The sequence below is a fragment of the Aspergillus wentii genome (assembly GCF_001890725.1).
Source record: "Aspergillus wentii DTO 134E9 unplaced genomic scaffold ASPWEscaffold_7, whole genome shotgun sequence".
In the NCBI taxonomy this organism is placed as follows: domain Eukaryota; kingdom Fungi; phylum Ascomycota; class Eurotiomycetes; order Eurotiales; family Aspergillaceae; genus Aspergillus; species Aspergillus wentii.
The window spans coordinates 744,589-767,685 of NW_024467838.1; the positions used below are offsets into that span (position 1 = coordinate 744,589).

The 23,097-nt window shown below is 47.4% G+C and overlaps 10 protein-coding genes and 1 non-coding gene across 11 annotated transcripts; 6 read left to right on the top strand and 5 right to left on the bottom strand.

Moving 5' to 3' along the window:
- The first annotated feature begins 487 nt into the window (after window positions 1–487).
- Window positions 488–3,290, top strand: ASPWEDRAFT_139324 (uncharacterized protein). Its single transcript, XM_040829383.1, has 3 exons — window positions 488–913; window positions 966–2,029; window positions 2,071–3,290. Exons 1-3 carry the CDS (start codon window positions 545–547, stop codon window positions 3,218–3,220), a joined length of 2,583 nt encoding a protein of 860 aa, XP_040685631.1. The 5' UTR covers window positions 488–544; the 3' UTR covers window positions 3,221–3,290.
- A 355-nt stretch (window positions 3,291–3,645) lies between these two features.
- Window positions 3,646–4,833, bottom strand: ASPWEDRAFT_139325 (aromatic alcohol reductase). Its single transcript, XM_040829384.1, has 2 exons — window positions 4,765–4,833; window positions 3,646–4,717 (listed from the first exon to the last, which is right to left on the bottom strand). The coding sequence occupies exons 1-2, from the start codon at window positions 4,789–4,791 to the stop codon at window positions 3,848–3,850; spliced, it is 897 nt and encodes a 298-aa protein (XP_040685632.1). The 5' UTR covers window positions 4,792–4,833; the 3' UTR covers window positions 3,646–3,847.
- Window positions 4,834–5,249: 416 nt separating this feature from the next.
- ASPWEDRAFT_175268 (fungal specific transcription factor domain-containing protein) lies at window positions 5,250–7,181 on the top strand (the record flags this gene model as incomplete). Its single annotated transcript, XM_040831337.1, has 6 exons — window positions 5,250–5,358; window positions 5,406–5,426; window positions 5,471–5,949; window positions 5,996–6,153; window positions 6,198–6,683; window positions 6,737–7,181. 6 exons carry the CDS (start codon window positions 5,250–5,252, stop codon window positions 7,179–7,181), a joined length of 1,698 nt encoding a protein of 565 aa, XP_040685633.1.
- A 432-nt stretch (window positions 7,182–7,613) lies between these two features.
- Window positions 7,614–10,013, top strand: ASPWEDRAFT_71317 (RICIN domain-containing protein). The gene has a single exon (XM_040839170.1). The coding sequence runs from the start codon at window positions 7,728–7,730 to the stop codon at window positions 9,759–9,761; it is 2,034 nt and encodes a 677-aa protein (XP_040685634.1). The 5' UTR covers window positions 7,614–7,727; the 3' UTR covers window positions 9,762–10,013.
- ASPWEDRAFT_117557 (lactonase family protein) lies at window positions 9,813–11,002 on the bottom strand (the record flags this gene model as incomplete). The annotated part of the gene is made up of 3 exons (XM_040828748.1): window positions 9,813–10,618; window positions 10,663–10,771; window positions 10,814–11,002. 3 exons carry the CDS (start codon window positions 11,000–11,002, stop codon window positions 9,813–9,815), a joined length of 1,104 nt encoding a protein of 367 aa, XP_040685635.1.
- A 539-nt stretch (window positions 11,003–11,541) lies between these two features.
- Window positions 11,542–12,588, top strand: ASPWEDRAFT_139331 (intradiol ring-cleavage dioxygenase). Its single transcript, XM_040829385.1, has 2 exons — window positions 11,542–11,852; window positions 11,907–12,588. The coding sequence occupies exons 1-2, from the start codon at window positions 11,607–11,609 to the stop codon at window positions 12,537–12,539; spliced, it is 879 nt and encodes a 292-aa protein (XP_040685636.1). The 5' UTR covers window positions 11,542–11,606; the 3' UTR covers window positions 12,540–12,588.
- A 985-nt stretch (window positions 12,589–13,573) lies between these two features.
- Window positions 13,574–14,704, top strand: ASPWEDRAFT_175272 (uncharacterized protein; the record flags this gene model as incomplete). The annotated part of the gene is made up of 4 exons (XM_040831338.1): window positions 13,574–13,668; window positions 13,717–14,068; window positions 14,116–14,405; window positions 14,458–14,704. 4 exons carry the CDS (start codon window positions 13,574–13,576, stop codon window positions 14,702–14,704), a joined length of 984 nt encoding a protein of 327 aa, XP_040685637.1.
- Window positions 14,554–16,513, top strand: ASPWEDRAFT_643575 (uncharacterized protein). Its single transcript, XM_040838740.1, has one exon. It carries the CDS (start codon window positions 14,852–14,854, stop codon window positions 16,277–16,279), a length of 1,428 nt encoding a protein of 475 aa, XP_040685638.1. The 5' UTR covers window positions 14,554–14,851; the 3' UTR covers window positions 16,280–16,513.
- A 1,747-nt stretch (window positions 16,514–18,260) lies between these two features.
- ASPWEDRAFT_t174 lies at window positions 18,261–18,332 on the bottom strand. Its single transcript has one exon. It is a non-coding gene; the product is annotated as a tRNA-Arg (tRNA).
- Window positions 18,333–18,557: 225 nt separating this feature from the next.
- Window positions 18,558–19,927, bottom strand: ASPWEDRAFT_43967 (uncharacterized protein). The gene has a single exon (XM_040836152.1). It carries the CDS (start codon window positions 19,883–19,885, stop codon window positions 18,629–18,631), a length of 1,257 nt encoding a protein of 418 aa, XP_040685639.1. The 5' UTR covers window positions 19,886–19,927; the 3' UTR covers window positions 18,558–18,628.
- A 1,420-nt stretch (window positions 19,928–21,347) lies between these two features.
- On the bottom strand, window positions 21,348–22,237 carry ASPWEDRAFT_43970 (uncharacterized protein). The gene is made up of 3 exons (XM_040836153.1): window positions 21,970–22,237; window positions 21,784–21,907; window positions 21,348–21,731 (listed from the first exon to the last, which is right to left on the bottom strand). The coding sequence occupies exons 1-3, from the start codon at window positions 22,181–22,183 to the stop codon at window positions 21,431–21,433; spliced, it is 639 nt and encodes a 212-aa protein (XP_040685640.1). The 5' UTR covers window positions 22,184–22,237; the 3' UTR covers window positions 21,348–21,430.
- Window positions 22,238–23,097: the final 860 nt, after the last annotated feature.

The following is a 23,097-nucleotide window of genomic DNA, read 5'->3' on the forward strand; positions in this document are numbered from 1 at the left end:
GCAAATGGGTGATTGACATATATAACAATATTGCATTGCTGTCATTAGATCGACAGATCGAACGAGACATGTCGCACACATGGATTGGATCTACTATCCCCTGCCTCCTTGCTGCCTTCTCTTCATAAGCTCTGTCCAGCAATGCTGCATTACACCCCTTGGCTAGCCTTTGCCTATATTCCTTACTATATTCAGCACATGGACGTGTCATTCCAATCCCCAACGTCCCCTGAAGATGCAGTATATAGCTTAGTGGACAAATCATATTTCTTCGGCAAAAAAGGCAACTGCCCTTGCATACTATTGTAATTTCATGCAATTGGTCCCCATACCCCTGCACGACGCATTCTAGCGCAAACTATCATCTCCACTGCTGTCCCTGAACCATGGTTTGGTGTTCTATCAAGGGATCCACAGCCCGACTCAGCCAGCCTCAACACAAAGGGATTGAAGATGTGCCCTTGATTCCTGTCAACACTATCTGACACTCAAGCAAAAAGAGAACTAAACAACATGAGATGACTGCTCACCATCCACCATAACAATGGCCACAGACACACAACCAACAACTTCCCAACTCTTCCTCACCTTCCTCCGCATCAGCTATCCCATCTTCCTTCTCATCGTCTTCTTCCTGTCCTTCATCTCCCACTCCATCCTAGCCGCAAAATCGACACCCGGAAATGTCAGCAACACCAAGCTCGGGCCAGGCGGGAAGCCGCTCCCGAATCGACTCCGAAGCACGATGAACGAGATCCGCGAAGCGCAGAAGAATGTTTCCCCGAAGATGAAGATGGTGTTTGCGGGGTTGGATTTGTGTTTTCTGGCAACGTATGTCGTGGACGGCGTGGTTCATGTTTCGCATACGTTGGCGGAGAAGGGGGAGAGGTGGTGGTGTGGGCAGGCTGTTGTGGTGAGATCTTTATATGCCCGGCTGTTTGGAAATGAGGTATGCTAATTGGTAGATTTATGTGGTTGGATCGTTCTTTTCGCATGCGGTCGTGTTGATTGCATTGCTTGAGACGAGTCCCTCGCCGACGTTTGCGCAGTTTATATCGTGGTTATCGGCGGTGCCGTTCGAGGTGATGATCCTGTTCAGTACGATCTCGATGTATACCGGTGTGCATGAGGAACCTGTTGTCGGGAATCCATACGGAGGCGGACCTATACGGGAAGGCATGACGAAATGGGAGTTGATGGAGGTTGGCTTGGGATGTATTCGTCTTGTGCTGCTTGGTTTGATGGTGGGCTTGTACATGGTCAGGTTTGTGCACAAGCCCAGTCCGTATGAATATGTTGAATTGGGAAGTTCGAGGGAGTCAGCTGGACTACTGGAATCGAAAGAAGAAGAACCACCGGAGCCATGGACACGACCGACGAAGACGCCCGAGACAAGCTGGTGGGAGTATTGCAGCAGTTACTCTGTCTTTTTTCCATATCTCTGGCCGTCGAAATCGCGTCGACTGCAGATTGTGGTCGTGATATGCTTTGTCCTTCTGGTATTGCAACGCATCGTCAACGTCCTGGTTCCATATCAGGTCGGCCTCATCACTGACAGTCTATCCTTTGAGAATGGCGAGATTCAAATCCCCTGGCTGCAGATCTGTCTGTACATCTTCTACCGCTGGCTGCAAGGAAGCACCGGCCTCCTGGACTCCATCCGCTCCAGTCTCTGGATCTCCATCAGCCAGTACTCATACATGGAGCTATCAACAGCTGCATTCCAGCATGTGCACAGTCTCGGTCTGGACTTTCATCTGGGCAAGAAGATGGGCGAGGTATTATCTGCATTGACGAAGGGCAATTCGATCAATACGTTTCTCGAGCAGGTGACGTTTCAGGTTCTGCCGATGATATTCGACATGGGAATTGCGGTGGGGTACTTTTTGATTGCATTTGATGCGTATTATGCGCTTGTTGTTGCGGTGGTGACGTTTAGTTATCTGTATGTGACGGTGAGAGTTGCGCAGTGGAGGGCGCAGATGAGGAGGCAGATGGTGAATGCATCGAGGCAGGAGGATGCCATCAAGTAGGTTTTCCATGATAATCACGAATGAGCTAACATGATAGGAATGACTCTCTGTCGTCCTACGAAACTGTCAAGTACTTCAACGCGGAAGACTTTGAATTCAACCGGTATGAACAGACAGTGGCCAACTTCCAGCACGCCGAATGGCACAGTCTCTTCTCGCAGAACATCATGAATATCTCCCAGAATACCGTCTTTATGCTGGGCTTGATGATTACCTGCTTCATTGCTGCATATCAAGTGTCTATCGGACAGCGTCCCGTCGGCCAGTTCGTCACTCTCCTCACATACATGGCCCAGCTGCAAAGCCCTCTCACCTTCTTCGGGACCTTCTATCGCTACATCCAATCCGCCATGATCAACGCAGAGCGTCTCCTCGAACTCTTCCGACAACACCCCTCCATCACAGACGCACCATCCGCACAGCCCATCTCCACCTGTGCCGGCGACATCAAATTCCAAAACGTCACCTTCTCCTACAACAGCAAACCCGCCCTGACAAACCTCAACTTCCACTGCAAACCAGGCACGACAACCGCCCTCGTCGGCGAGTCCGGCGGCGGCAAATCCACCATCTTCCGGCTTCTCTTCCGCTTCTACGGCGGAGACGGGAATATTCTCATCGACGGTAAGAATGTAGACGATATCACCATCAACTCACTTCGACAGCACATTGGCATCGTCCCGCAGGCCACCGTCCTCTTCAACGAAACACTCATGTATAACCTCAAATACGCAAACCAGTCCGCCACAGACGAAGACGTCTACCGCGCCTGCGAAGCAGCCAGCATCCACGAGAAAATCATGGCGTTCCCAGAAGGCTACAACACCAAAGTCGGCGATAGGGGACTACGACTCAGTGGAGGCGAAAAACAACGTATAGCCATCGCACAGACAATCCTTAAAAACCCACGCATTATCCTCCTCGACGAGGCCACCGCCGCACTGGACTCCGAAACAGAACAACACATCCAAGAAGCGCTGGCTACGTTGTCCGAAGGGAGGACGGTGTTGATCATCGCGCATCGGCTGAGCACGATTACGACGGCTGATAATATCCTCGTCTTGAATGAGGGACAGATTATGGAGAGTGGGACGCATCATGAGCTGTTGGCTAAGAAGGGGAGGTATACGAGTATGTGGCAGAAGCAGATACGCGCGCAGAGGGAAGCGGAGAGTAAATCATCATGATAGATTGTTAGACTTGGTAATAGACTTATTTCATCACTAAGAGTAAGATAATCAAGGAATCACTCCAAGGGCCCTTTGATCAAAGCACAAGCAGAATGGGCAGTTCATCTCATGCTTATCAGTGTGGTAGATCTGCTGATTTATCCTTCTCTCGTATGAGAATTGTAAAAATTCCCAATTCAAGGCGGACGACATTATCCATTGTTTGGGGTGAAATTAGGTTTATATAGCCAGATACATTCTCTTATATGTGTATTATATCCCCCTTGTCATCCCCCGATTCTCGACTGATTCGGATGCGACGATCGGATCCGACTCCTGTCTATATAACAGCAGCCACCCTCAACATCATTTTATATCAACAGTTATCCAAAACAAACTATATATAGCTGCGGCGATTGCTATAATAGGTGCTATCCCCTGGACTCGTGTGGTTATGGACAGTGCATGTAAACATCTGTTTGAGTATGTTTATCAGGTTTCCTTCGAGGATGATGGGAGGCTTGACGGTTTGCTGGAGGAATGGGCGAAGCTGAATCATGTCAGAGCAATCTTTCGTCTACCAAGGGGACTTATTAGATTGTTTGCACTTATCAACAGTATATTCCATTCAGTATTGGTGTGTAGCTAATTACTATATCTCGAAACAACATCCTCGATCTCCTCATCACTCAGCTCCTTCACACCAAGCAGTTTGTTATACACATTCTCCTCGGGAAACAACCCCCCATATCCATCGCCAAAGATAGCCCTCCGAATAAAACTAACCGCAAAGACCATTGGATTGGGACTCGGCTTGGACAGCTCAGCGTAAGCGTTTTTCTCCAGATCTTCTGTTTTCACAGATTTGATAGCCAAATGCTTGTTTGCGATCTTCAGTAACTGGTTCTGCGATACCTCTGCTTCACGGATGAATACGGTTTTGTTCTTGGTTGCGTCGAGGTTCTGAATAACTCCAGCAACTCCTTTTCCTACTCCTGCCAAAGTGGTCGTGCTGAACTTCTGATCGCCGCTGTCGTATACCTCTGCTTCGGGGCCTTTGAGATTAAGTAGGAATGTAGTCATCAAGCCCCAGTCGAAAAAGGCTCCAGTGATGAGAAGTGTAAACGAGAACTTCCCACCCGAGCTTTCAGACTTCTGCTGAAGATATTTCTGAACGGCAACCTTATCGCCGTAAACAGGCAGTTTGGCAACATTTGGATTGGTCGTGTCAGACCCAAATTCCGAAGGAATGAATCGCTGAATTCCCGCAGCGACAGCAGCGTCAATCAACCGGGTATGGGTGTCTAGAGGAATAGCCCCAGATCCAAGGGTGTTGACCACCACATCATTACCAGCAAGTGCTGATGTAAGAGATTCCAAAGAAGTGAAATCCACTGGAGCAACGTGGGCTCGACTGTCGAATTTGCTGTCTTTGCCTGCTCGGGTCAACACGGTTACTTGGAAACCGGCATCGAGAAGGGCGTTGAGGACGGCTGGGCCGAGATTTCCGCTGGCCTGTGTATCCTTAGCAGTGTAAATGAATGTGACGGTGAAGAACCTACACCAGCGAGTGCGACTTTAGGGGACATTGTGAGTTATAGTATATGGGAATGGTATGTCTGATAAACAGGGTTGATCCTTTGATACTGTTTTCGAGAAGATATTCGCCCCATATTTATACTCACTCAATCTGATATGAAATCAAGCACGTCATGTCCATTTGTCAGGCGCGGAATTGATCTCGCGATTATCAAGCACATCCGGAGAACCTTGAATGAGTGCACAAACTCTAATACTCGACACAAGGACGCTTAAAAACAAGCACCTGCATAATACTGGCTTATGCACTTAATAAGGTTTCGGATGTTGGAGCATTCCGGTTCACAACCGCCATCCTATTGGTCAGCGGGGCTGGGCCCCACATGGCGTATTCGATTGACTTCTTTATGTCATGGAGTGAACTGACTTCATTTCTTGCAAGTATCTCATAGAGAATCGATAAAATTACAAACTACAACTTGTACTATTTTCATTATTTTCATCTGTCATGGATACTCCTGGCTCTGACCCACAATGCATAAACTCAGAATATATCACTCGGCTTACGGAACGGATCAACAGGCTTAATGCGCTTACTGACAATTCTGATGAGCAATGTATGTTCACGTATGGCAATCTTCAATCATATTACTGATCAATTTAGTCGATGAGCCAATATTACAAAGTAGGTTACTTTTGGCAAGACGGTAGACTCCGCTAACGGAGAAGATGGTGATTTTGGGTTTCCTCTTCTGGCATCTCCGCGTTATCCCGATGAGCCGAATATCATGCAAGATGCATTCAGTATTATGCAGGAAGTCGATCCTAGTCGGGCCATCTTTGAGACAAGACTTCATCCCACCATACCCAAGACAAGCACCGCTGTTCCTTTACCGCCGCGTGAAGAAATGCAACGTCTATTGGATGTGTACTTTGAGCATTTCAACCCCATCTTCCCTCTATTTCAACAGGATGACTTCAGAGGTCTTGTCGATCGTATCTTCAATCGGGATTCCTCAATAAGTGCAGGCTCCGGTGCTTGTGTCTATGCGGTGATTGCTCTATCATACAAGCTACAGCTATGGTATAGATCAACCCCCGAAAAAGTGGCTGCATCCTGGTTCTATTTCAACGCTGCAACTCGTCTTCTGCCTGAGATATCAGTTGGAGAGGATAATCTTGATAATATCCAAGCATTGGCATTGATGGTATTGTCAACCCTCCCTTTACTATATCATACGCTAATCCAGGCAGACAATCTTTCTCCAAGGATCAATGCAGTTCAACAATGCTTCGAATCTACTAGGGACTGCTATACGGCAGACATCTAGCTTTGACCTTTACTCGTCTTCTGCTTCTGATCAAGAATTGATCTCGAATATTTGGCGAGTATTGTTCGTCTTGGATAAAGAGTATGAAATATTCATCATGAAATGAATACAACTAATTTGACTAGGTGCTCTCTACATTCGGGATTACCACCGATGATAAAAAGTGATTTTACGCGGGATCTACCATTTCCATCCACTTGCCAGAGTTCTTTACGACACTACTACTCACTAGCACAGATCGAAGAACAAATATATCAAGATCTTTACTCGGGAGAGCAGCAAACGGACCCTGAACAATTACTCGACATAGCCTGGAAGTTAGACCATAAACTCATATCATGGAAAAATCAACTACCGCCACAGATCCTGTCGGATTTTAACCAGCCAAGTAAACAATATTTCCTTCTACACCTCATGTACAATAATTCTCTCATGACAGTCCATCGTCTACCGGCCATTCACTGTCCATATACCGGTCTTCTGTCACGAATTGGACCTTCTTCAAATCTAACGGTGCGGATTGGACTATCGGCTGAGAAACGGATTGAGTCTGCGTGTTCATCTATTCATCTCGTGCAGAAACTAGACCTGAGATCTCCCGTCCCTTTTTGGTATGCCAATACTACCTATTAAATTAATTACGTCAATTACTGACTGTGAGCAGGCTCTTCCCCCCACACATCATCGCCAGCGTGGTTCTCCTCCTCGTAACCGTTATTCTTTCAGAAGACTCTACTCAACACCATATCGAGGCAATAGATTCGGCGGTCTCGTTTGTCGAATTAGTCAATGAAAAATCAGGTGGTGAATTCCGACAAATGCTGCGTATAGCCTCTGGCACGGCAGACATTGCAAGAAAAGTTTCCCTGAAAAGCAAAAATGACCACCAAGCGGGGAATGTTGCACGGGTTGCTATAGAGAGTGCTGTTAGAGAGTTGCATCGGGGATTAAAGTCTAGAGATCGGAACAGGGCAGTGCCACGAGGGAGAAAGCGAGTGGGCGGTATGAACGATACTGCTTCTGATTTCTGGTGGAATTTGGGCAGTGGAAATGGCACGGAGAGTGATATTAATTGGGAAGAATACCTTTCCCATGCCATACTCAACTAGTATATCAATACAAAACTCTGATTTGGCAGCAGACCACTGATTCACCTTGGCTGATGTTTAATCGGACCATCCTTTCTAGATGGAGATGTTTTCAGCTGCACAGCCTCATTATGGCATATCCGACTGCCACACAGACAACCCCACGTACCAACCGTTTGGCCCGCTGCAGAGAAAAAGTGGGGCTGCAGAAAATCATTTCCACGGTTCGCAGCGGGGGATCCGCGTGGTGGCTTGCGGCGTGGCCTTTGACTGGCTGGATGTTGCCCAGCACCCCACCCACTGTTCAGCTCTCCGATTGCAAGGCTGTGACAGGCATCACTATCATATGAGATGAAGCAAGCGAACTGATGGTTGCCTTGGATGGTTTGTCGATGTCTGCCCAACGTAATTTCCGAAGAGCTGAACGGTGACGATCTAGGCGAGTCTAGTGGCCCGGCAAACACATAAATACCAGGTCAAATCCGTCCAAATCAATTCACTAATATCATCTTCAACTTATTCTATCTCATTCTCAATATCATCAGCCATTCAACCTTAACACCAATTATGAAAACCCCAGACCTCTACATCCCTGGACCAGCCTGGTCAATCCGCATTGTCAGCTTAAAGACCAACTGTGCCTTGTTTTCTCGGCCTTACTCTGGACTGGACATCTGGCACCCTGAGCCGGACTTCTGGCACCATCCGTCGTACTATGTCCGCGATGACCAGTACTGGTACATGATTCCCGGAAAGGGGAAATTCGAAGGCTACTACTACATCAAAAACTGGGTGACCCACAAGGTCATCTACTCACGCGGTGACCAGCGTCCGTACGTGGGAACGGACGAGAACAACGAAGACCACGGGGACCACTACTTCAAACTCGAACCGGGAACGGGCGTGTACAACGGATGCTTCCGGTTGAGGAACTATGCCTCGGATACATGTTTGATTTCGAGGGATACGGAGCCCGAGGTGTATAACTGCCGGGCTTCAGATGCCCCGGCTGACGAGCAGTATTTCAAATTCGATCTGTATGCCTTACTCGATCTTCCTCCACCGTCTTCCGGTTCGAGCACCAGTATCGGGCCCTGGGCGCCGTCACCGAATATCTCCAAAATGATCAACCTCAACGGGCTTCTGAAGATGCTCGCGGGCTTCGCTCTCAGCCAAGTCCCCCATGTCGGTGGTCTGCTCTCCGGCATCATCGGTCTATACTGGCCGGACGAGAATGAAAGCCTCACCTGGGCGCAGATTGAGGCCGGCGTCAGGTCAATCGTGAGGGATATGCTGGACGAGGAGAAGGTGAAGGAGTTGCGAAAGGAGGTCGAGGTCCTCAAGGACCTGATCAAGCGGTACGATGCGGGCTCGTTTGGAACGCAGCAAAAGGCCGAGAAGTTCAACTATATTCTCGACCACTTCACGACGATCAAGCGGAATTTCCTTGATAATGAGACGCCATGGCATACGCTGCAGTATTTCATTCCCATGGCGACGCTGCATCTCACCTTTCTGCGTCATCAGCTCTTCCTCTGGGATGAGATTTATCCCGAGGATGCAGGAGCGGACAAGGAAGTTCACCAGAAAGACCTCGAGGACGCGATCAAGGAATACACCGCTGCAGCAGAGAAAATCTTCGAAAAGTGTATCGCATGGCGCATGGAGCAGACGATCTTCAAGACACCCTGGATCAAAACTGAATGGGTGGTGAACGATCCCCCTCAATTCCGATTTGTACACGACTACGAACGTGACATTGTGCGGATAGCCAAATGGAATGTCGGCACGCATCTCAGCTACCCGCCCAATGAGACCTACCGCGATACAGCCCACGAAGACCCTAATGACAAATGGCAACTCCCTTGGGAGCACGAAGATATCGACAGACGGCCCAAGCTCGGCTTCACTCAAGACGACATGGTGGAGCGGTACTACCACGATCTGCGCGATTCCGCCGACGCAATCTACAGACAGCAGATCAAGGATCTCCTCGCGCCATCGCTGCAATGGCCTCAATTCATCAACGACAACAAGGGCCAGTATACCCCCGTGCCGCGGGATGTGATCTGCACGACCACCGAAACGCTCGGCAGCGGTATCACCACCGGCATGACGCACTTCAACGACCGCGAGTTTGCCGAGAAGCACGGCCCCATCAGCCAAATCGCCATCTGGGGGTGGGATCGTGTCGAGGGATTCGAGATCTGGTACGGCGGGGTGGGCAGCGGCCATCGGGGCGGATATTCTGGGGAGAAGAAGATGCTCCAAGTGGGCGAGGGCGAGTCAGTTGTTTGTGTGTCTGGACGTATTAGTGAATTCCAGCAGGATAACTCTATGGTTCCTGGAGGTGCCGATGACAGATACTGCGAGTATCTGCATTCGATCCGGTTCTTTGTGAGTCAGGAGAAGAGTATCTCTTGCGGTGGTGATGGTGGAGCAGGCGAGCCAAAGATGCCGGATAACTTCCGTCTTGGGCAGCCGTATAACGGGCCTACGAAAGATCCTGCAACTCCCAGGGTCATGTATGTGTATGGCTGGGCAAGTGACGAGCATATAGAAGGCTTTGGGGCTTCTCTTGTGAAGACGGAGAGTGTTTGATATCTCATTGATACAGTAATGCCATGTATATAAATTCAAGAACTGGTATCTCTAATCATACCAAACCAGATTGGCCGGACTATAATCCATATCCAAATGCGCAACCACAGATGCACTCTCCTCATTCATCTTCCACACCTCGACGAAATTGTCCCCGGCATCAGCAATAGCAAAGTACTCTTCGGAGAAGATAGCAGGCGAGATGGCATTTGAAGCACCACCATAGCTAGTAGTGGGTGTCAAGAAGAGCTGCTTCTGTATAGCCCCAGTCGTGCTGTCGAGAGAGAAAGCAGTAACGAAACCAGGAGAGGACGACTCTCTGGAACGTGCAGATGCGGTGAGGTATTTGGGCGATTCGCCTTCCTGCGGGAAAGAGAACATGATTTCACCAGACCAGTAGGAGGAGGTATTTGTATAGCCGGACGGGATTGTCGAAAAAGTGGTATTCGTATTGGTTATCTTGCCAGTTTGGCTGTCTCGGGAGTAAACAGCGACTTCATTTCCTGATTCAAGCAGGACATATACATAATGTCCACCAGGATGAACGACTAGATGGCGGGGATTTCCAGTCACATCGATGTGTTGGATAGTGGTAACTTGGTTGTTGGTCGCATCATACGAATGAACCCAGACAGCACTTCCCATGTCATCGCCAGTATAGATGAACTTATTATCACTGCTCAGCGCAAGCCCATGCGCACCGGAGCTGTTGCTGTAGGAGATGTTCGCAATGACAGAGTTGAGAGTGCCGGTAGAATCAACTGAGATGACTTGTCCAGGACAGCCATTGGAATAGGGGGCGCCAAAGACGGTGAATGGTTCTGCTGTTGAGGATACAATGTAGTTGGCGTTGTCGCCTGACGGTCAGTGTGATATATACAATGATGCTCGAGATACTTACAACCACCAGAGATAGAAGCACTGCCTTGATACTTGACAGTTTTATTCTCAGCAATAGAATAACTGTTGTATTGGGCACCGTTCGTCACATAGAGATTGTCGTGTTTTTTCTATATAGTCAGCTACATTCATACACTAGATAGGGTGCATACATCAAGGGCAATCCACTTGGAACTGTCAATTCCAATACTGGCATTGCTGACAACACTCAATTCGGAAGTATTCTCATCAAAAGCAATATAATATAAAGAATCACCGGCAAAAAGACCCGAATAAAAGTGGTGCAGACCCAGACAGGGGCTGCCAAGAAAGGCAATCAGAGATAGAGTAGAGAAATGCATTTTGGGGTCCAGATTAAGTGGGCTGTTCCAGATTATTTAAGACATTTATTCTAGAATAGAATAGAGTATAATAAAATAAGCACTATCTAGTGCTCCTCTTATGCCGAATGACCCATCAGGGACTGACCCACATCAATTCCGGCCGCGCAACCGCTGACGACCACTTTTGATGAGCTTGTTTTGGCTTTAATTGCCGATTTAATTATACCAGCCAATCATATTCCGTCTATTAAGCATAGTCCAGCCCTATGGCCGGAGAACTGGTCTTGGCGCTTCGTAAGTCAATTTTATCTAAATATTGGCTTCATGGAGTAATGGGGTACTAATAGTATATAAACTGATATTCTTCGCTTTAGCAAATCAAATATCCAGTCTATTCACTTTATTCCATCATGCAGTTCATTAAACTCGCAGCTCTGGCTGCTACCATTGCCGGTGTTGCCGGTAAGTCACCTCACCTCTACACTCTATACATGCTAACATAACAGCCCACCCTGAACGCCACGATCATTCTAATACCAACTCCATCCACCATCCTCATAAAATTCACACTCGCTCAGATAAATGCGCCCGCAATATTGAGCAGCGCCGTGATGCAGCCTTTATGAAACGCCGCCACGCTCTTGGAAAAAGAGCCACTACCGAGGCAAACCGCTTCATGTACAAGGAGATCCAAAACAAGACATGCCTCCTCGCACCGGACACCATCTTCGGTCCGTATAATGTTGATGGAGAGTTGCATCGCCATGATGTGCGTGAAGAGCAGGAGGGCGTCAATCTCTATCTTGACCTCGGGGTTATTGATGTCGAGACTTGTGAGCCGCTGCCTGATGCGTGGTTGACCATCTGGGTATGTCTCTAATATATATTCTCTCTGATACATGCTGATTATATGTGACTGTAGGCCTGTAACGCCACCGGCACATACTCTGGCTATACAGGAATCAACCCCAACACCGTCTCTCTCCTCGACGGCTGGACAGCCCGCGACGACGGCACGACTGACGACGAGACCTTCCTGCGCGGAATCTCCAAGACCAACGAAGCCGGAATTGCCGAGTTCCTCACCATCTTCCCCGGATACTACGATTCTCGCACAACACACATCCACGTCACCGTCCAATCCCACGTCAACAACACCGACACCAGCTACTCCGACGCGGCCATCCAACACGTCGGCCAGCTCTTCTTCACCGAAGAGCTCATCAACTCGGTTTACCAGCTCTCTCCCTACGCCTCGCATCTTTCTACACTAAACAGAACCCTCAACTCGGAAGACTCGGTGTACTCCGTCGCCAATGCCGATGGAAACTCGGCTATCATCTCAACCCAGTTGCTTGGTGAGACTCTCGCTGAAGGGCTGATTGGGTATATCACCATCGGGGTGAACAAGAGTGCGTCTGCTATTGCTACTACCGGCCAGGATGTGAATGTGCAGGGCTATCTGCCTACGGTGTCTCTCTCGTCGAGTGCGCAGGCCGCTGCGAATACCAAGGATTTGGCCGAGGGATACAAGGCGAATGGTCTGAGAGTATAGATAGTGTATATCAGATTAAAGTTATAAATCCCTTTCTGTTCAAAATGGGTCAACTAATTCAGACTGTCCGTGTCAAATGGACTATATTTAAACCTGGTCGATTGACCAATGCAACTACTGTATAATTTTCATTCCGTATATTGTACCTTGATAATCTGTGGATTATCGATTTTGGAGGGGACTACACTCATGGCTGGGTTGATGAGGAAAAGAAGACAACTATCAATGGGGACATCCAAGCATTTTCCAGGATTGTTGATTTTCTCTTGGACGAAGGTAACTAAGGTAGCTTTTCAACGTCAAATTCACAGGTCTCAAATTCTATATATAATTAAATACTAGATATCATATGACAGAGAATGATATTTGGGTGTGTTGTCTGAGATATTTACATCATGGCTATCATTGTTCATGCCTGAGCATGCATTTTATTAAAAATAGAATTTACAAGCATATTCTGTCACTCCGCCAATTGAAAAAATGATGGAGCAGAAATCCCGAAGAAAAAGATTGGACTGGGAAAGGATGGAGGAGACATGTCATGTGATATACTGATCAAACAGGGCAAACTAACCAAACAAGGTCACCACTTTGGAGGCCTGAACGGCCGCTTTGGGCTATCACAACACTTTTTGAACTCCCTAGGAGCATCCATTTCTTTTATATATACGGAGTTCAAGTCGAATCTTATTGGATCCCATGTCCATCATATTCTGCAATAACTAAAAATAAACTGTTGGTGTAATGATTTGCAGCTTCCCGTATATATTGCCATTGGACTGATCATACGATAGAACTGGATACAGCTGAAGGCAACACAGTCCCCGGCTACTAAGGTAAGGTTTCCGGCTTATCATCCGTCTTTTAATATTGACGAATCATCTTCTTCCTTCAAGGTCCGCTCCTTCATACTCTTACAGGGTAAAACTGAGGGGTTCAAATTAACCTCTCGCCTCTGACTCAGATACTTCTTTTCCATTATCTCTTTATTTTTCGTCCAATAGCCGGCCATGTTTTGCCATATCATAAGCTGCATGTTGATGCTTGTACTTTTTACAAGCACATCACATGGTCAGTCAGCATCTCGAAAAAAGATTATCATAGACACTGATTTATTCAGCGATGTCGAGTAAGCCTTTACTCGCCGTCTTTTCACTATCTATACTAAAGTCCTTAGCGATGCCGGTGCACTTTTACTCGCCAGCACTATCGACTCCGCTGAATTGCTGGCAGTAAATGTCAACTACCCCTCGTCTTATTCTGCATTTGCTGCATCGAGTATATTGGGTCATTATCAACACTCCCATGTCCCTATTGGATTAACACGACCTATCAATGACGACACATTCTGGGATCGCATGATGTTCGAGTATGGCGAGTTCGCTAGCAAGGTAGCCTATCACTGGCGAAATGCTTCTTCTCTGTCCTTTGCAGAAGAGGCCTGGGATCCAGTTGATCTCTATCGAAAAATTCTTGCAGAACAAGATGATGACAGCGTTACTATTGCCAGTATTGGCTTTCTTGAAAATGTGCGCCATATCCTCAAACAATAAGCACAAAAGCTAACATGAAAAAGCTCTCTGCCCTCCTCAACTCAACTGCAGACTGCTACTCCCAACTATCCGGTCTCGAACTGGTCACAGCCAAAGTATCAGAACTGGTGATCATGGGCGGCGACTATCCATCCGGCTATGAATGGAACTTCTACGGCTTTGGTCCTGCTATCACTGCTCATGTCGTGCACACATGGCCTAGTGCGATGACATTCTTGGGCAGCCAGGTGGGCGAGAATGTCTTGTCTGGGAGACGGCTAGTGGAAGAGGGACCTGATGCTGATCCAGTTAGGTCGGCGTATATATGGTACAAGTAAGATTATCCATGATTCTATACATGTCTACGCCAGAGCTAATGTGAATAGTGGACGCGACAAAGCCCGCTATTCCTGGGATCCGCTGACTACACTATATGCCGTCCAGGGATTGGGTGAGCTGTTTAAATACGGCAATAGCGGTGGCCACAACCACATCTATCCCAATGGCTCCAATGTCTGGTTACCAGAGTCTAAAGGGAATTCGCAGCATTGGCTAGAACTAGCGGTTCCACCGACCGCGGCAGGCAAAGTTCTCGATGAGTTGTTTCTTGACGGAGCGAGACGATTTGCTTGATAATCGGGATATATAGCCATTATGTTTACGTATAATTTATCCATCTCGTGTCGATCAGTGGAGAGGCAGGCATTGCTGCCTGGACCGAAAGGCATATATACTCTGGCCATCCCGCTCTGCTAAATTTTCTGAATACGAGCCACCAACATGTCATCCCCAACCGCACACCACCACTTCACAGTAACATCGCAGTGCCTCTGCTACGGTGCCCTCCACAACATCAAACATGGAGCCTCGCAACCCCCCATCCAAGGCTTGCCCAGTCCATCACCCCAACTATCAGGAACAGTCTCACAGCAACCCCTCGACTTCAACATTCCCGCCAAGAACGGTCTATGGGGTTCCTTTCAACTGATTGATCTTCGCACAAGCCGTGTTTCTGCCTGGTTTGCGTGTCATTCTCATGTTGATCCAGTCGCAGAGGCTGATCGGATCCTTCGCGTATCTGGGTCTCCGTATGAGGATGTCGATGGAGATAATGATACGCGATTCAACAGTGAGAAAACTGCTGCGCAGGGCGTCCTTGTTATCAATCGGTATGACTGGGATTGGTGTGACGATCGAGACATCGAGTCTGAAATAGAATATCCAGATATAGAGCTTGAAGATCTCAGCAGTCTCGGCACGTCTGTTGGAATAGTGGATTATGCATCTGCCAATGCACAATTGGCACATTGGAGAGAGCAGGGAACGGCAGAATTAACGCCTTCGACCACAGGAATATGGATGGACATCCCCCAATCGGAATATGCATTTGGACGGTTCGGATTCGACGAGGCGAGGCAATTAGCGAGGTCGTTTCTCTTCTTCACAGCCGATACTTACTTTCCGAAAACTACCTTCCGGGGTCTGGAAGAGCCATTACGGCGTGAGGAAACGGGAGAAGAGAGATTCTATCGTCGACTGCGCGAGGGCTATGATTATGAAGGAATCGACCGATTGCATCGGATCGTGAAAGACCCATTTGATCAGGATGCACGGTCAAAGCTACCATCGCAGTCTGAGTGTGTTGGTCCGTTTGATGCTGGTGACTATTTACTAGACATTGCCGGTCTGGATGCACTCTGTGATGAGATTGGGGAAAGGGGGTTGGTCGATCCTTTGAAAGCAGCGACGCATACATTGTTGAACGAAATGGTGATGAGCTACTTGGTATCTTCCATTGCACCTTCTACTTGCTCGGATACAGTCCCTGCCACGGCAGCTTCGCTATATCCCCGATATTCTACCGAGAATACCGTCGACTTTTATTTATACCGACGTCTGACAAAACCTCATGATGACCCTATTGAAATAACCGGTCTCGACACAGCTACACTGGAAGCGCAAATAAAACGCCTCTTAATACCTATATGCAGCAATAGCAGTCTGATAGCTAACAACGACTACATCACCGGTTTGGGTCAGGTTGTCATTTGGGTACTGCAGGAGGTCTTGGAACTCACGAATAACAGAGCATACGATTTTGATCGGCCTGTAATTGTACCATTGGACGTGCGATCTGCGGTTGGTTATGACGAGGAGCTACAGAGTATATTCCGTTCTTGCAGTTTGTTATGGTATGGGCGGGATTAAGGATACGTGCTATTACTTGAAGTTCAATCAGATAATGGAGTTGATCTCTTAGTGACATAGAAATGCTTCAAGGTAATTTGACCTAGATTATTCAAATTCTCACATGCAGTGATGGCTAGCTGCAAGAAGCAAACGGACGATGGTGGCCTGCGGCTGTAAAAGCAGCAAAAGCAAAGTGATGTTAAACAGCAGTCCTACTCACCGCATTCAAACGTGACGTCTTTTGATCTTGACTGATTATTTCATTCTTCAACTGTCAAATCTCGCCTGTTTGTAAATATGTTCGGATGTTCCTTGCTGGCTGCATCGGCTCTGCTGTGGTTTACCATCGTCGTTGGGTTGCACATTACTGGATATCTTATTCTGTGAGTGTTCAATATACCTTATGGAGCCATTCTAACAGTATACGGTAGGAATATATCACTATTTCTGGGAAACACCCGAAGATGACCTTACAGCCTCTCCTCCCAGAAAAGACCTCCCTCATGTCACCATAACCCGCCCCTGCATCGGACTTGATCCATATCTCGAGGAGTGCTTGACTGCCATATATCTCCAGAATTATCCACCCGAGAAGATGAGAATTTTCTTCTGTGTCCATTCAAAGACTGATGAATGTTTTCCTCTGCTGCAACGGCTGTCTCGAGCGTTTCCAAAGCATCATACTCGCATCTTTATCCAAGAGAGAGAGAGGACAAGACCCTTGGACCAAACCCCAAGGTTTGCAATATGAGTCAGGCCTATCGCTCTGTAACCGGCAATCTTATCTGGATCGTCGACTGCAATGTCTGGGTATGTCGAGGGGCCTGTCATCGCATGGTCGTATCTATTTGTATCTATATAACCTCCTATCCGTAGAATCCTAGTACATACGACCACAGGGTGTGGAGAACAGGGCTTCCCGTCCGCTCAGCCGTACTTAAGCCACACGCCGGCAGGTTAGTAGTTGGGTGGGTGACCACCAGCGAATCCCTGCTGTTGTATGTTTTTGCTATTTCTACATATAATTCTATATATTTTGGCTCTGTAGAAATAGCATATATCTCTTTTTCAGCGGTTGAATAAAGATGTGGATTGCGTGGTTGTCAATCTCATTCGATTTGATAAACTAGAAGGTATCGATTTCCAGCCATACAACCTCGTCTATCACCCTACCTACGCCAACGTGGGAAGCAAAGACCGACAATTCGGCAGCCAAGTCGAAGAACTATTCTCATAAGCTGTCTTTGCGAAACTATACACAGCAGTCAACTTCTGGCGAGTAGGACCCTGCGTTACCGGTAAATCGACCATGTTCTAGCGTTCGGATCTGGATACACGACGCTGTGGACCGCATACAAAGGATTCGACCTGGAAACACACAGCTTCGATACTTTTTCCGATATGCTCTGCAAAGACCAAGCGATTGCCGATTTCCTCTGGGATAAGCCCTACCATCATCGACACGGTCTTCTCTTCGGGGAATTAGCTATTCAACCTGTTTCGCTTAGTCTGGACGAGTATATCGGACGCCATGTGCGATGGGTGAGAGCTCGCAAATTCGCTTTCTGGCCGGGCACCATGCTCGAAGCATTAACCGAAAGTCTACTGTGCTCGAGTATGGCTGCTTTTGCATTTTCCTATTATCGAGATGATAGATTCTAGGCCAACTTTTCGACATTTCTCATCACCAGTATTGGCGTATGGGCTTGTGTGGATTTCTCCCTCTACCGCGTCTATTAACGCGGCAAAATGGCTTGCCGCAAACTGCAGCAGACAGACACATAAAACTGCATTGCTGTTCAGATGAGCTATGGCGTGGTTGTCTAGAGAAGCTCTGGCCCTTCCGATCTAGTTATATGCATTTTTTGGTGCGAATGGTGTTATGGCGGGGACGGCGGTATATGGTTAGTTTGGATGGGAGTATGAATTGTGTAAATAGAATGTGAATTAGAGGGCAGATGTATAAGGTGGGAAGAAAAAAAAAAAGAAAGAAAAATAATGACCGACGCAGGGATCGAACCTGCAATCTTTTGATTCGTAGTCAAACGCCTTGCCATTGGGCCAGCCGGCCTGTGATTGGTTATGTTGCAATTCCGGCTAGTGCTACATGAGCCAGCCCAGTGCTGCTGAACACATTAACTAGTCTTTTATGTATGTGTTCATTCGGAGGATATGATTGCACGCATCAAATAATGCAGGCAAAAGTGCTTAGAATGCACTGTTGTTGCGCATGAAGGGCACACAACAGATAACCTTACGGCTAATTTCTACAAAATCAATGCAATAAACTGAAACCGACAGAATGATTATTTCAAATAAAGATATGTCAAATATTCTGACCATTTATCACGCTGCACTGCCTGTATACTAACAAGAAGGATCAAACTGGTTCCCTAAGATATTCTCTTCATCGCCCGGATTCTTGCACAATGTGTTCCTCGACCTAGCTGCCTCAACTGAGGGAGAGCCATTCGTTCTCATCAACTCATCTTTCCGCTTGACTGCATCCCAGTCGTTGTTGCCGATGTTGCTTTTCGCCTCCATCAACCACATCTTCCAAGCCTCTGTCGACGGTGCAAACCCGCCCTTGGACACCCAGTCGATAGTCTTCGTCGTGTTGATCGCCTGCCACAATGTATTGGTATAGTTGGGAGTCGCGCCTTTTTTTGTGCCTTTTCTCGCGTTCTTGTTCGCATCTTTTGCTGTTGGTGCTTCCTCCAGGACATATCTGCTCATATCCCAGATATCCTTTGGTTTGACCAGCAGCGCCAGCAACCAATACAGCATATTCAAGATGATATATGCCACCCCGATCGCGATCTGCATGACCCACCCACAGTTGCTGAATATGATTATCGATGCCATAAGTAATATCGTGCTGGCTGCAAGTAGCAAATGGTGCCGTTTGCCGCTATACTGGTATTTACAGTCGCCCACGTTCCCGTATAACTCTCGGATGACGTCCTCTTCACCCCGGACGAGGATGAATGCACCGGCACTTGTTTTGATAATCATATCGCCTCTAGGAACCTTTGCGATGGCGGTTCGGGCTGTCAGGCGTGGATACCATCGTGCAGAGAGACTGGCCGTGCTGGTTGAGAGGGACATGGTGCCCAGTCCGACCAGCGCTGCTCCGTCTCCAATACATCCTGCCCAGACGAAAAGGCCGGCCGTCATGAGAATAGACACCAGAGTGAGGATATTTAGCCAGCAGAATGTCTGCAGTTTGATGGAGACTCCTCCATCATCTTGACTTTGACTGGATGATGTCCCGCGTTCCGAATCCGCTTTGTTATAGCGGATGTTATACACGCGAAACTCATACTTCTCTATTTCATCGACATCTTGCCATATATTGGCGAAGAAGTTCAACTCGTGGAAAATGTTTCCCGAATGCACGCCGACCATCGTGACGCCTTTGACGGAGGGGGGCCGTTTCGGTCGGTTGGTGTCGAGCAGGGTTTCGGGGGCGGGGAGGAGACGAGGGAAAATGGCAAATGGCGAGGCTGTAATGGCTTGAAGGTGTTTTTGGATGGCGGAGCTGCCGACGACTGCGAGAAGGCCGACAATGTCGAATCGCCATCCGCTTTGGTCGGACTGTAGGCCGCTTGGAAACCAGCCCATTTTGCTGACTGTTTAAGGATTATATGCGTTCAAGTGTCGGGGATCATACAGAATTCATCGTGGAAATCCATCGTTTATGTCCATCTGGCGGGATCATCTAGTAGCATCCATGCCTCAGCTCTCAATTCATGCCCACCAATGTCGTTTTGCATGAATTATACCTCAACACAACCAACCAACAGTGGGTCGGACGAGTCATCGCCAATGAAAACCGCCCAAGTTTCAGCCTCGTAGATAGCATCCGCATCGAGCAAGGCTTGTCTTACTAGTCAAATGAGACAAGTCATATTGCATTAAGAGCCAGTTTGTGAGAATCCAAGCGGGGTATGGAATAATATTTCTAGGAGCGCTTTCCTTTAAAAATCGATATATGAACAACCAGAGCTGAACTGTCTCGCCTTGCACTAAAGCATTATCCTCCCCGCCAAGATCAAGCATCTCGGAGCAGACCACGCCCAATAAAGTCTCCGGGCAGGCCGACAATTTGAGACGGATGTTGTGTGCTTACGCATGTCGTCTGCATAAATCACTTGGTTCATGCAGCCCTCAGTCTAGGGTGGCGTTTTTGATGATCAACAGTGGCCGGAAGATCCGGTTCTTGGGCGCCATTCTTTAACTCGATCGAGTTAAGGATCCCTTCCGCTCCACTCCTCGGCATACCAATTCGCCCAGTCAGAGAGTGCCGTGTTGTATTCTGAATCAGATTGTTTTCTTTGGGCAATCCATAGGCTGACATTTGCCGGATTGTTCGTCTATGTTCGCCTCCCCGATTGGTCGAGCGACACGGGGCGGTCCGCAGCCGGACCCACACCACCTGTTTCCGTTCTTAGTTTGGCGCAGGGAAAATCTTATTGAGAGCATTGAGAGTTCTCGGTGATTCATCCGGTTAATACACCCTTTTCTATCCAAAAAATGCCAGCAGGATCCCTGTTAAGGATCCTTCGTTGCCTTTTTGCTTTTTCATATATCTGCTGTAACTAGGAAGTCTGACTCTAATCTGTCGGAGATAAATGTACGGTCACGTGATTATGCATTCACCACACGTCTGTTTGTATTGCTGGGCCCTCCTTTGGAGGTAATTATATATCTGATGATCAAGAGCTAGAGATGGTTGATTTGACTTGCTGGGGTGATCGGCTTAGTTACAGGATAGGACATTCTTTGCCAATGTATAAAAACATTGAAGAATATGCAATGTATATATATATCTTGAACAGCGAATAGCGGTACTATTAAATAGGTATCAGATAAACTCCGCTCTCAATGCAAGCAAAATACGATCAAGAAAGACAATAGATAGAAGCAGACTTTAGTTGCTGGATAAATAAATTAGTTTTCACGTTATGTTGAGTTGCTCAGAGCTAGTAGCTAAGTACGTAGTAAGCATATACTGATATGTCACCAGCCAAGCTTTAGATGATAGAGGTTGACTTTAATTATCGACAGTATTATAGGCTTGGTCTCCGGATTTCTGAACAAAGTTGATATTTAACACTGCACTGGGGATGATATTTAACTAATAACTAATAAAACCAAGCTAAATAATCACTCTCTACCAAGACCATTTGTTGTAATATGGCCATTTGTAGCATCTTCACCATCCGTTGCAACTTCATCATCCGTACCTTCATAATCATTATCATCGTCGTCGTCGTCATCATCATCATCACTCATTTCATCTCGATCATCTCTTGCGCCATGCGCAAGAAGTATGTCAACCATCTCTTGGCTTCTCGTACTAGCCCACTGCACCGGTGACATGTCCATGTAGTGGTTACCATTAGGGTCTGCCCCATTTTCGAGCAGGTATTCCACCTGCCGTGGTCTCTCTGCAAGAATAGCCATACTAAGACAGTCAGATTTCGACACTCAAGTTGACTTCAGATGCAAGTCATTACCTGAGAGCGGTGCCAACAAGGCCTAGATCCTCATCAACATCGAATCCAGCCTCGATTAAAACATCGAAAGATCGAGAATCCCAGTCGGGTTCATCGAATGAATCAGCTGCCGCGATGACGACGTCTATTGCTTTCTATAAGCATTGCCGGTGTATAGGCTCAATAACAGAGAAGTTAAATGCGTACCTCTGCTAATCTCGCACCCACGATTGATCAGTTCTTCGGCAGCCTCCACATTATGGTTCTTTAGCGCTTCTTCTAAAGCCTCTTGAAACACTAACATCGGCTGGCTTGCTCTCCTTGGCGTCTCTTGTGCTTGCCAGGCAGTGATAGCGGTGCGCAGGCTGGGGAGATCGTTCGTTTTGGCGGCCTCGAGGGCAGCAGCGACGAAGTTGGACATGTTGGGCTGTGTGTGTTGAAACAGATGAAAGCGAGCTGGAGAAATTATTAAGAGGATTTATATTCCATTGTTCGCTAGGGCCTGCTGACATCAGCACTGCCGAGTCATGATGCTGTGCGCATTTAATCTTAATCGACGCCTAATCACATGACCTGCGGATTATACAATTGCCAAGTCACTGTTCTATTATTCTACTAAGCCTGCGCCGTTGTATCTTTGTGTAATGTCTTATTGCCACTGCCACCCAAGGCCAAGGGTTCAGGCGTGCCGTGCCTATTACTTAGATTATTACCACTGCAACCGCTTGGTAAAGGGCCCTGCCATTATTAAACAGCCCTTAAGGGTGAAGATATCAACAGATGAATTAGAAAACATAATAATTGATTTTCTACATTGAATTCACGATTGATTTATTAATCATGAAAAAAAAAAAGAAAAAAAAAGGCATGTGCACAATGAGATTAATACAGACATGTTTCTCTATGAGTCTGTGATATACCTAGCTTACTGTAACAGCTCCCATTCTCGTATTAATGAAAACGACACAGTATAATCACCCGGGGAAAACGTTAGCCCCGATCGCTGCCCAGATTTATTCTCCGAGATACTGTAGATCGCATTCTCCGCTGAGTAGGGTCCAGCTTATTCTGATTGGCCAAGACAAAGTCAAGGGTCCTGGTCCATTCGCCACATTCGGGCAAGTGGGCTTACAACTTGAAACGCGAGCCTGATACATTCTGACCGTCAGCATAAATACCCTGCGGCTTAGTGAAGTTGCATGCAGGGCTTCCTTGGCAGGGATCGGGCGGCTGATGTTGTGGATTCGATCTGGGCAGTACTCGACGGCTATGCTACTGTGTATGACATGGAACAGCCCATATGATGGTCTGTGTCTGGGATTTGGCTCTATTAAC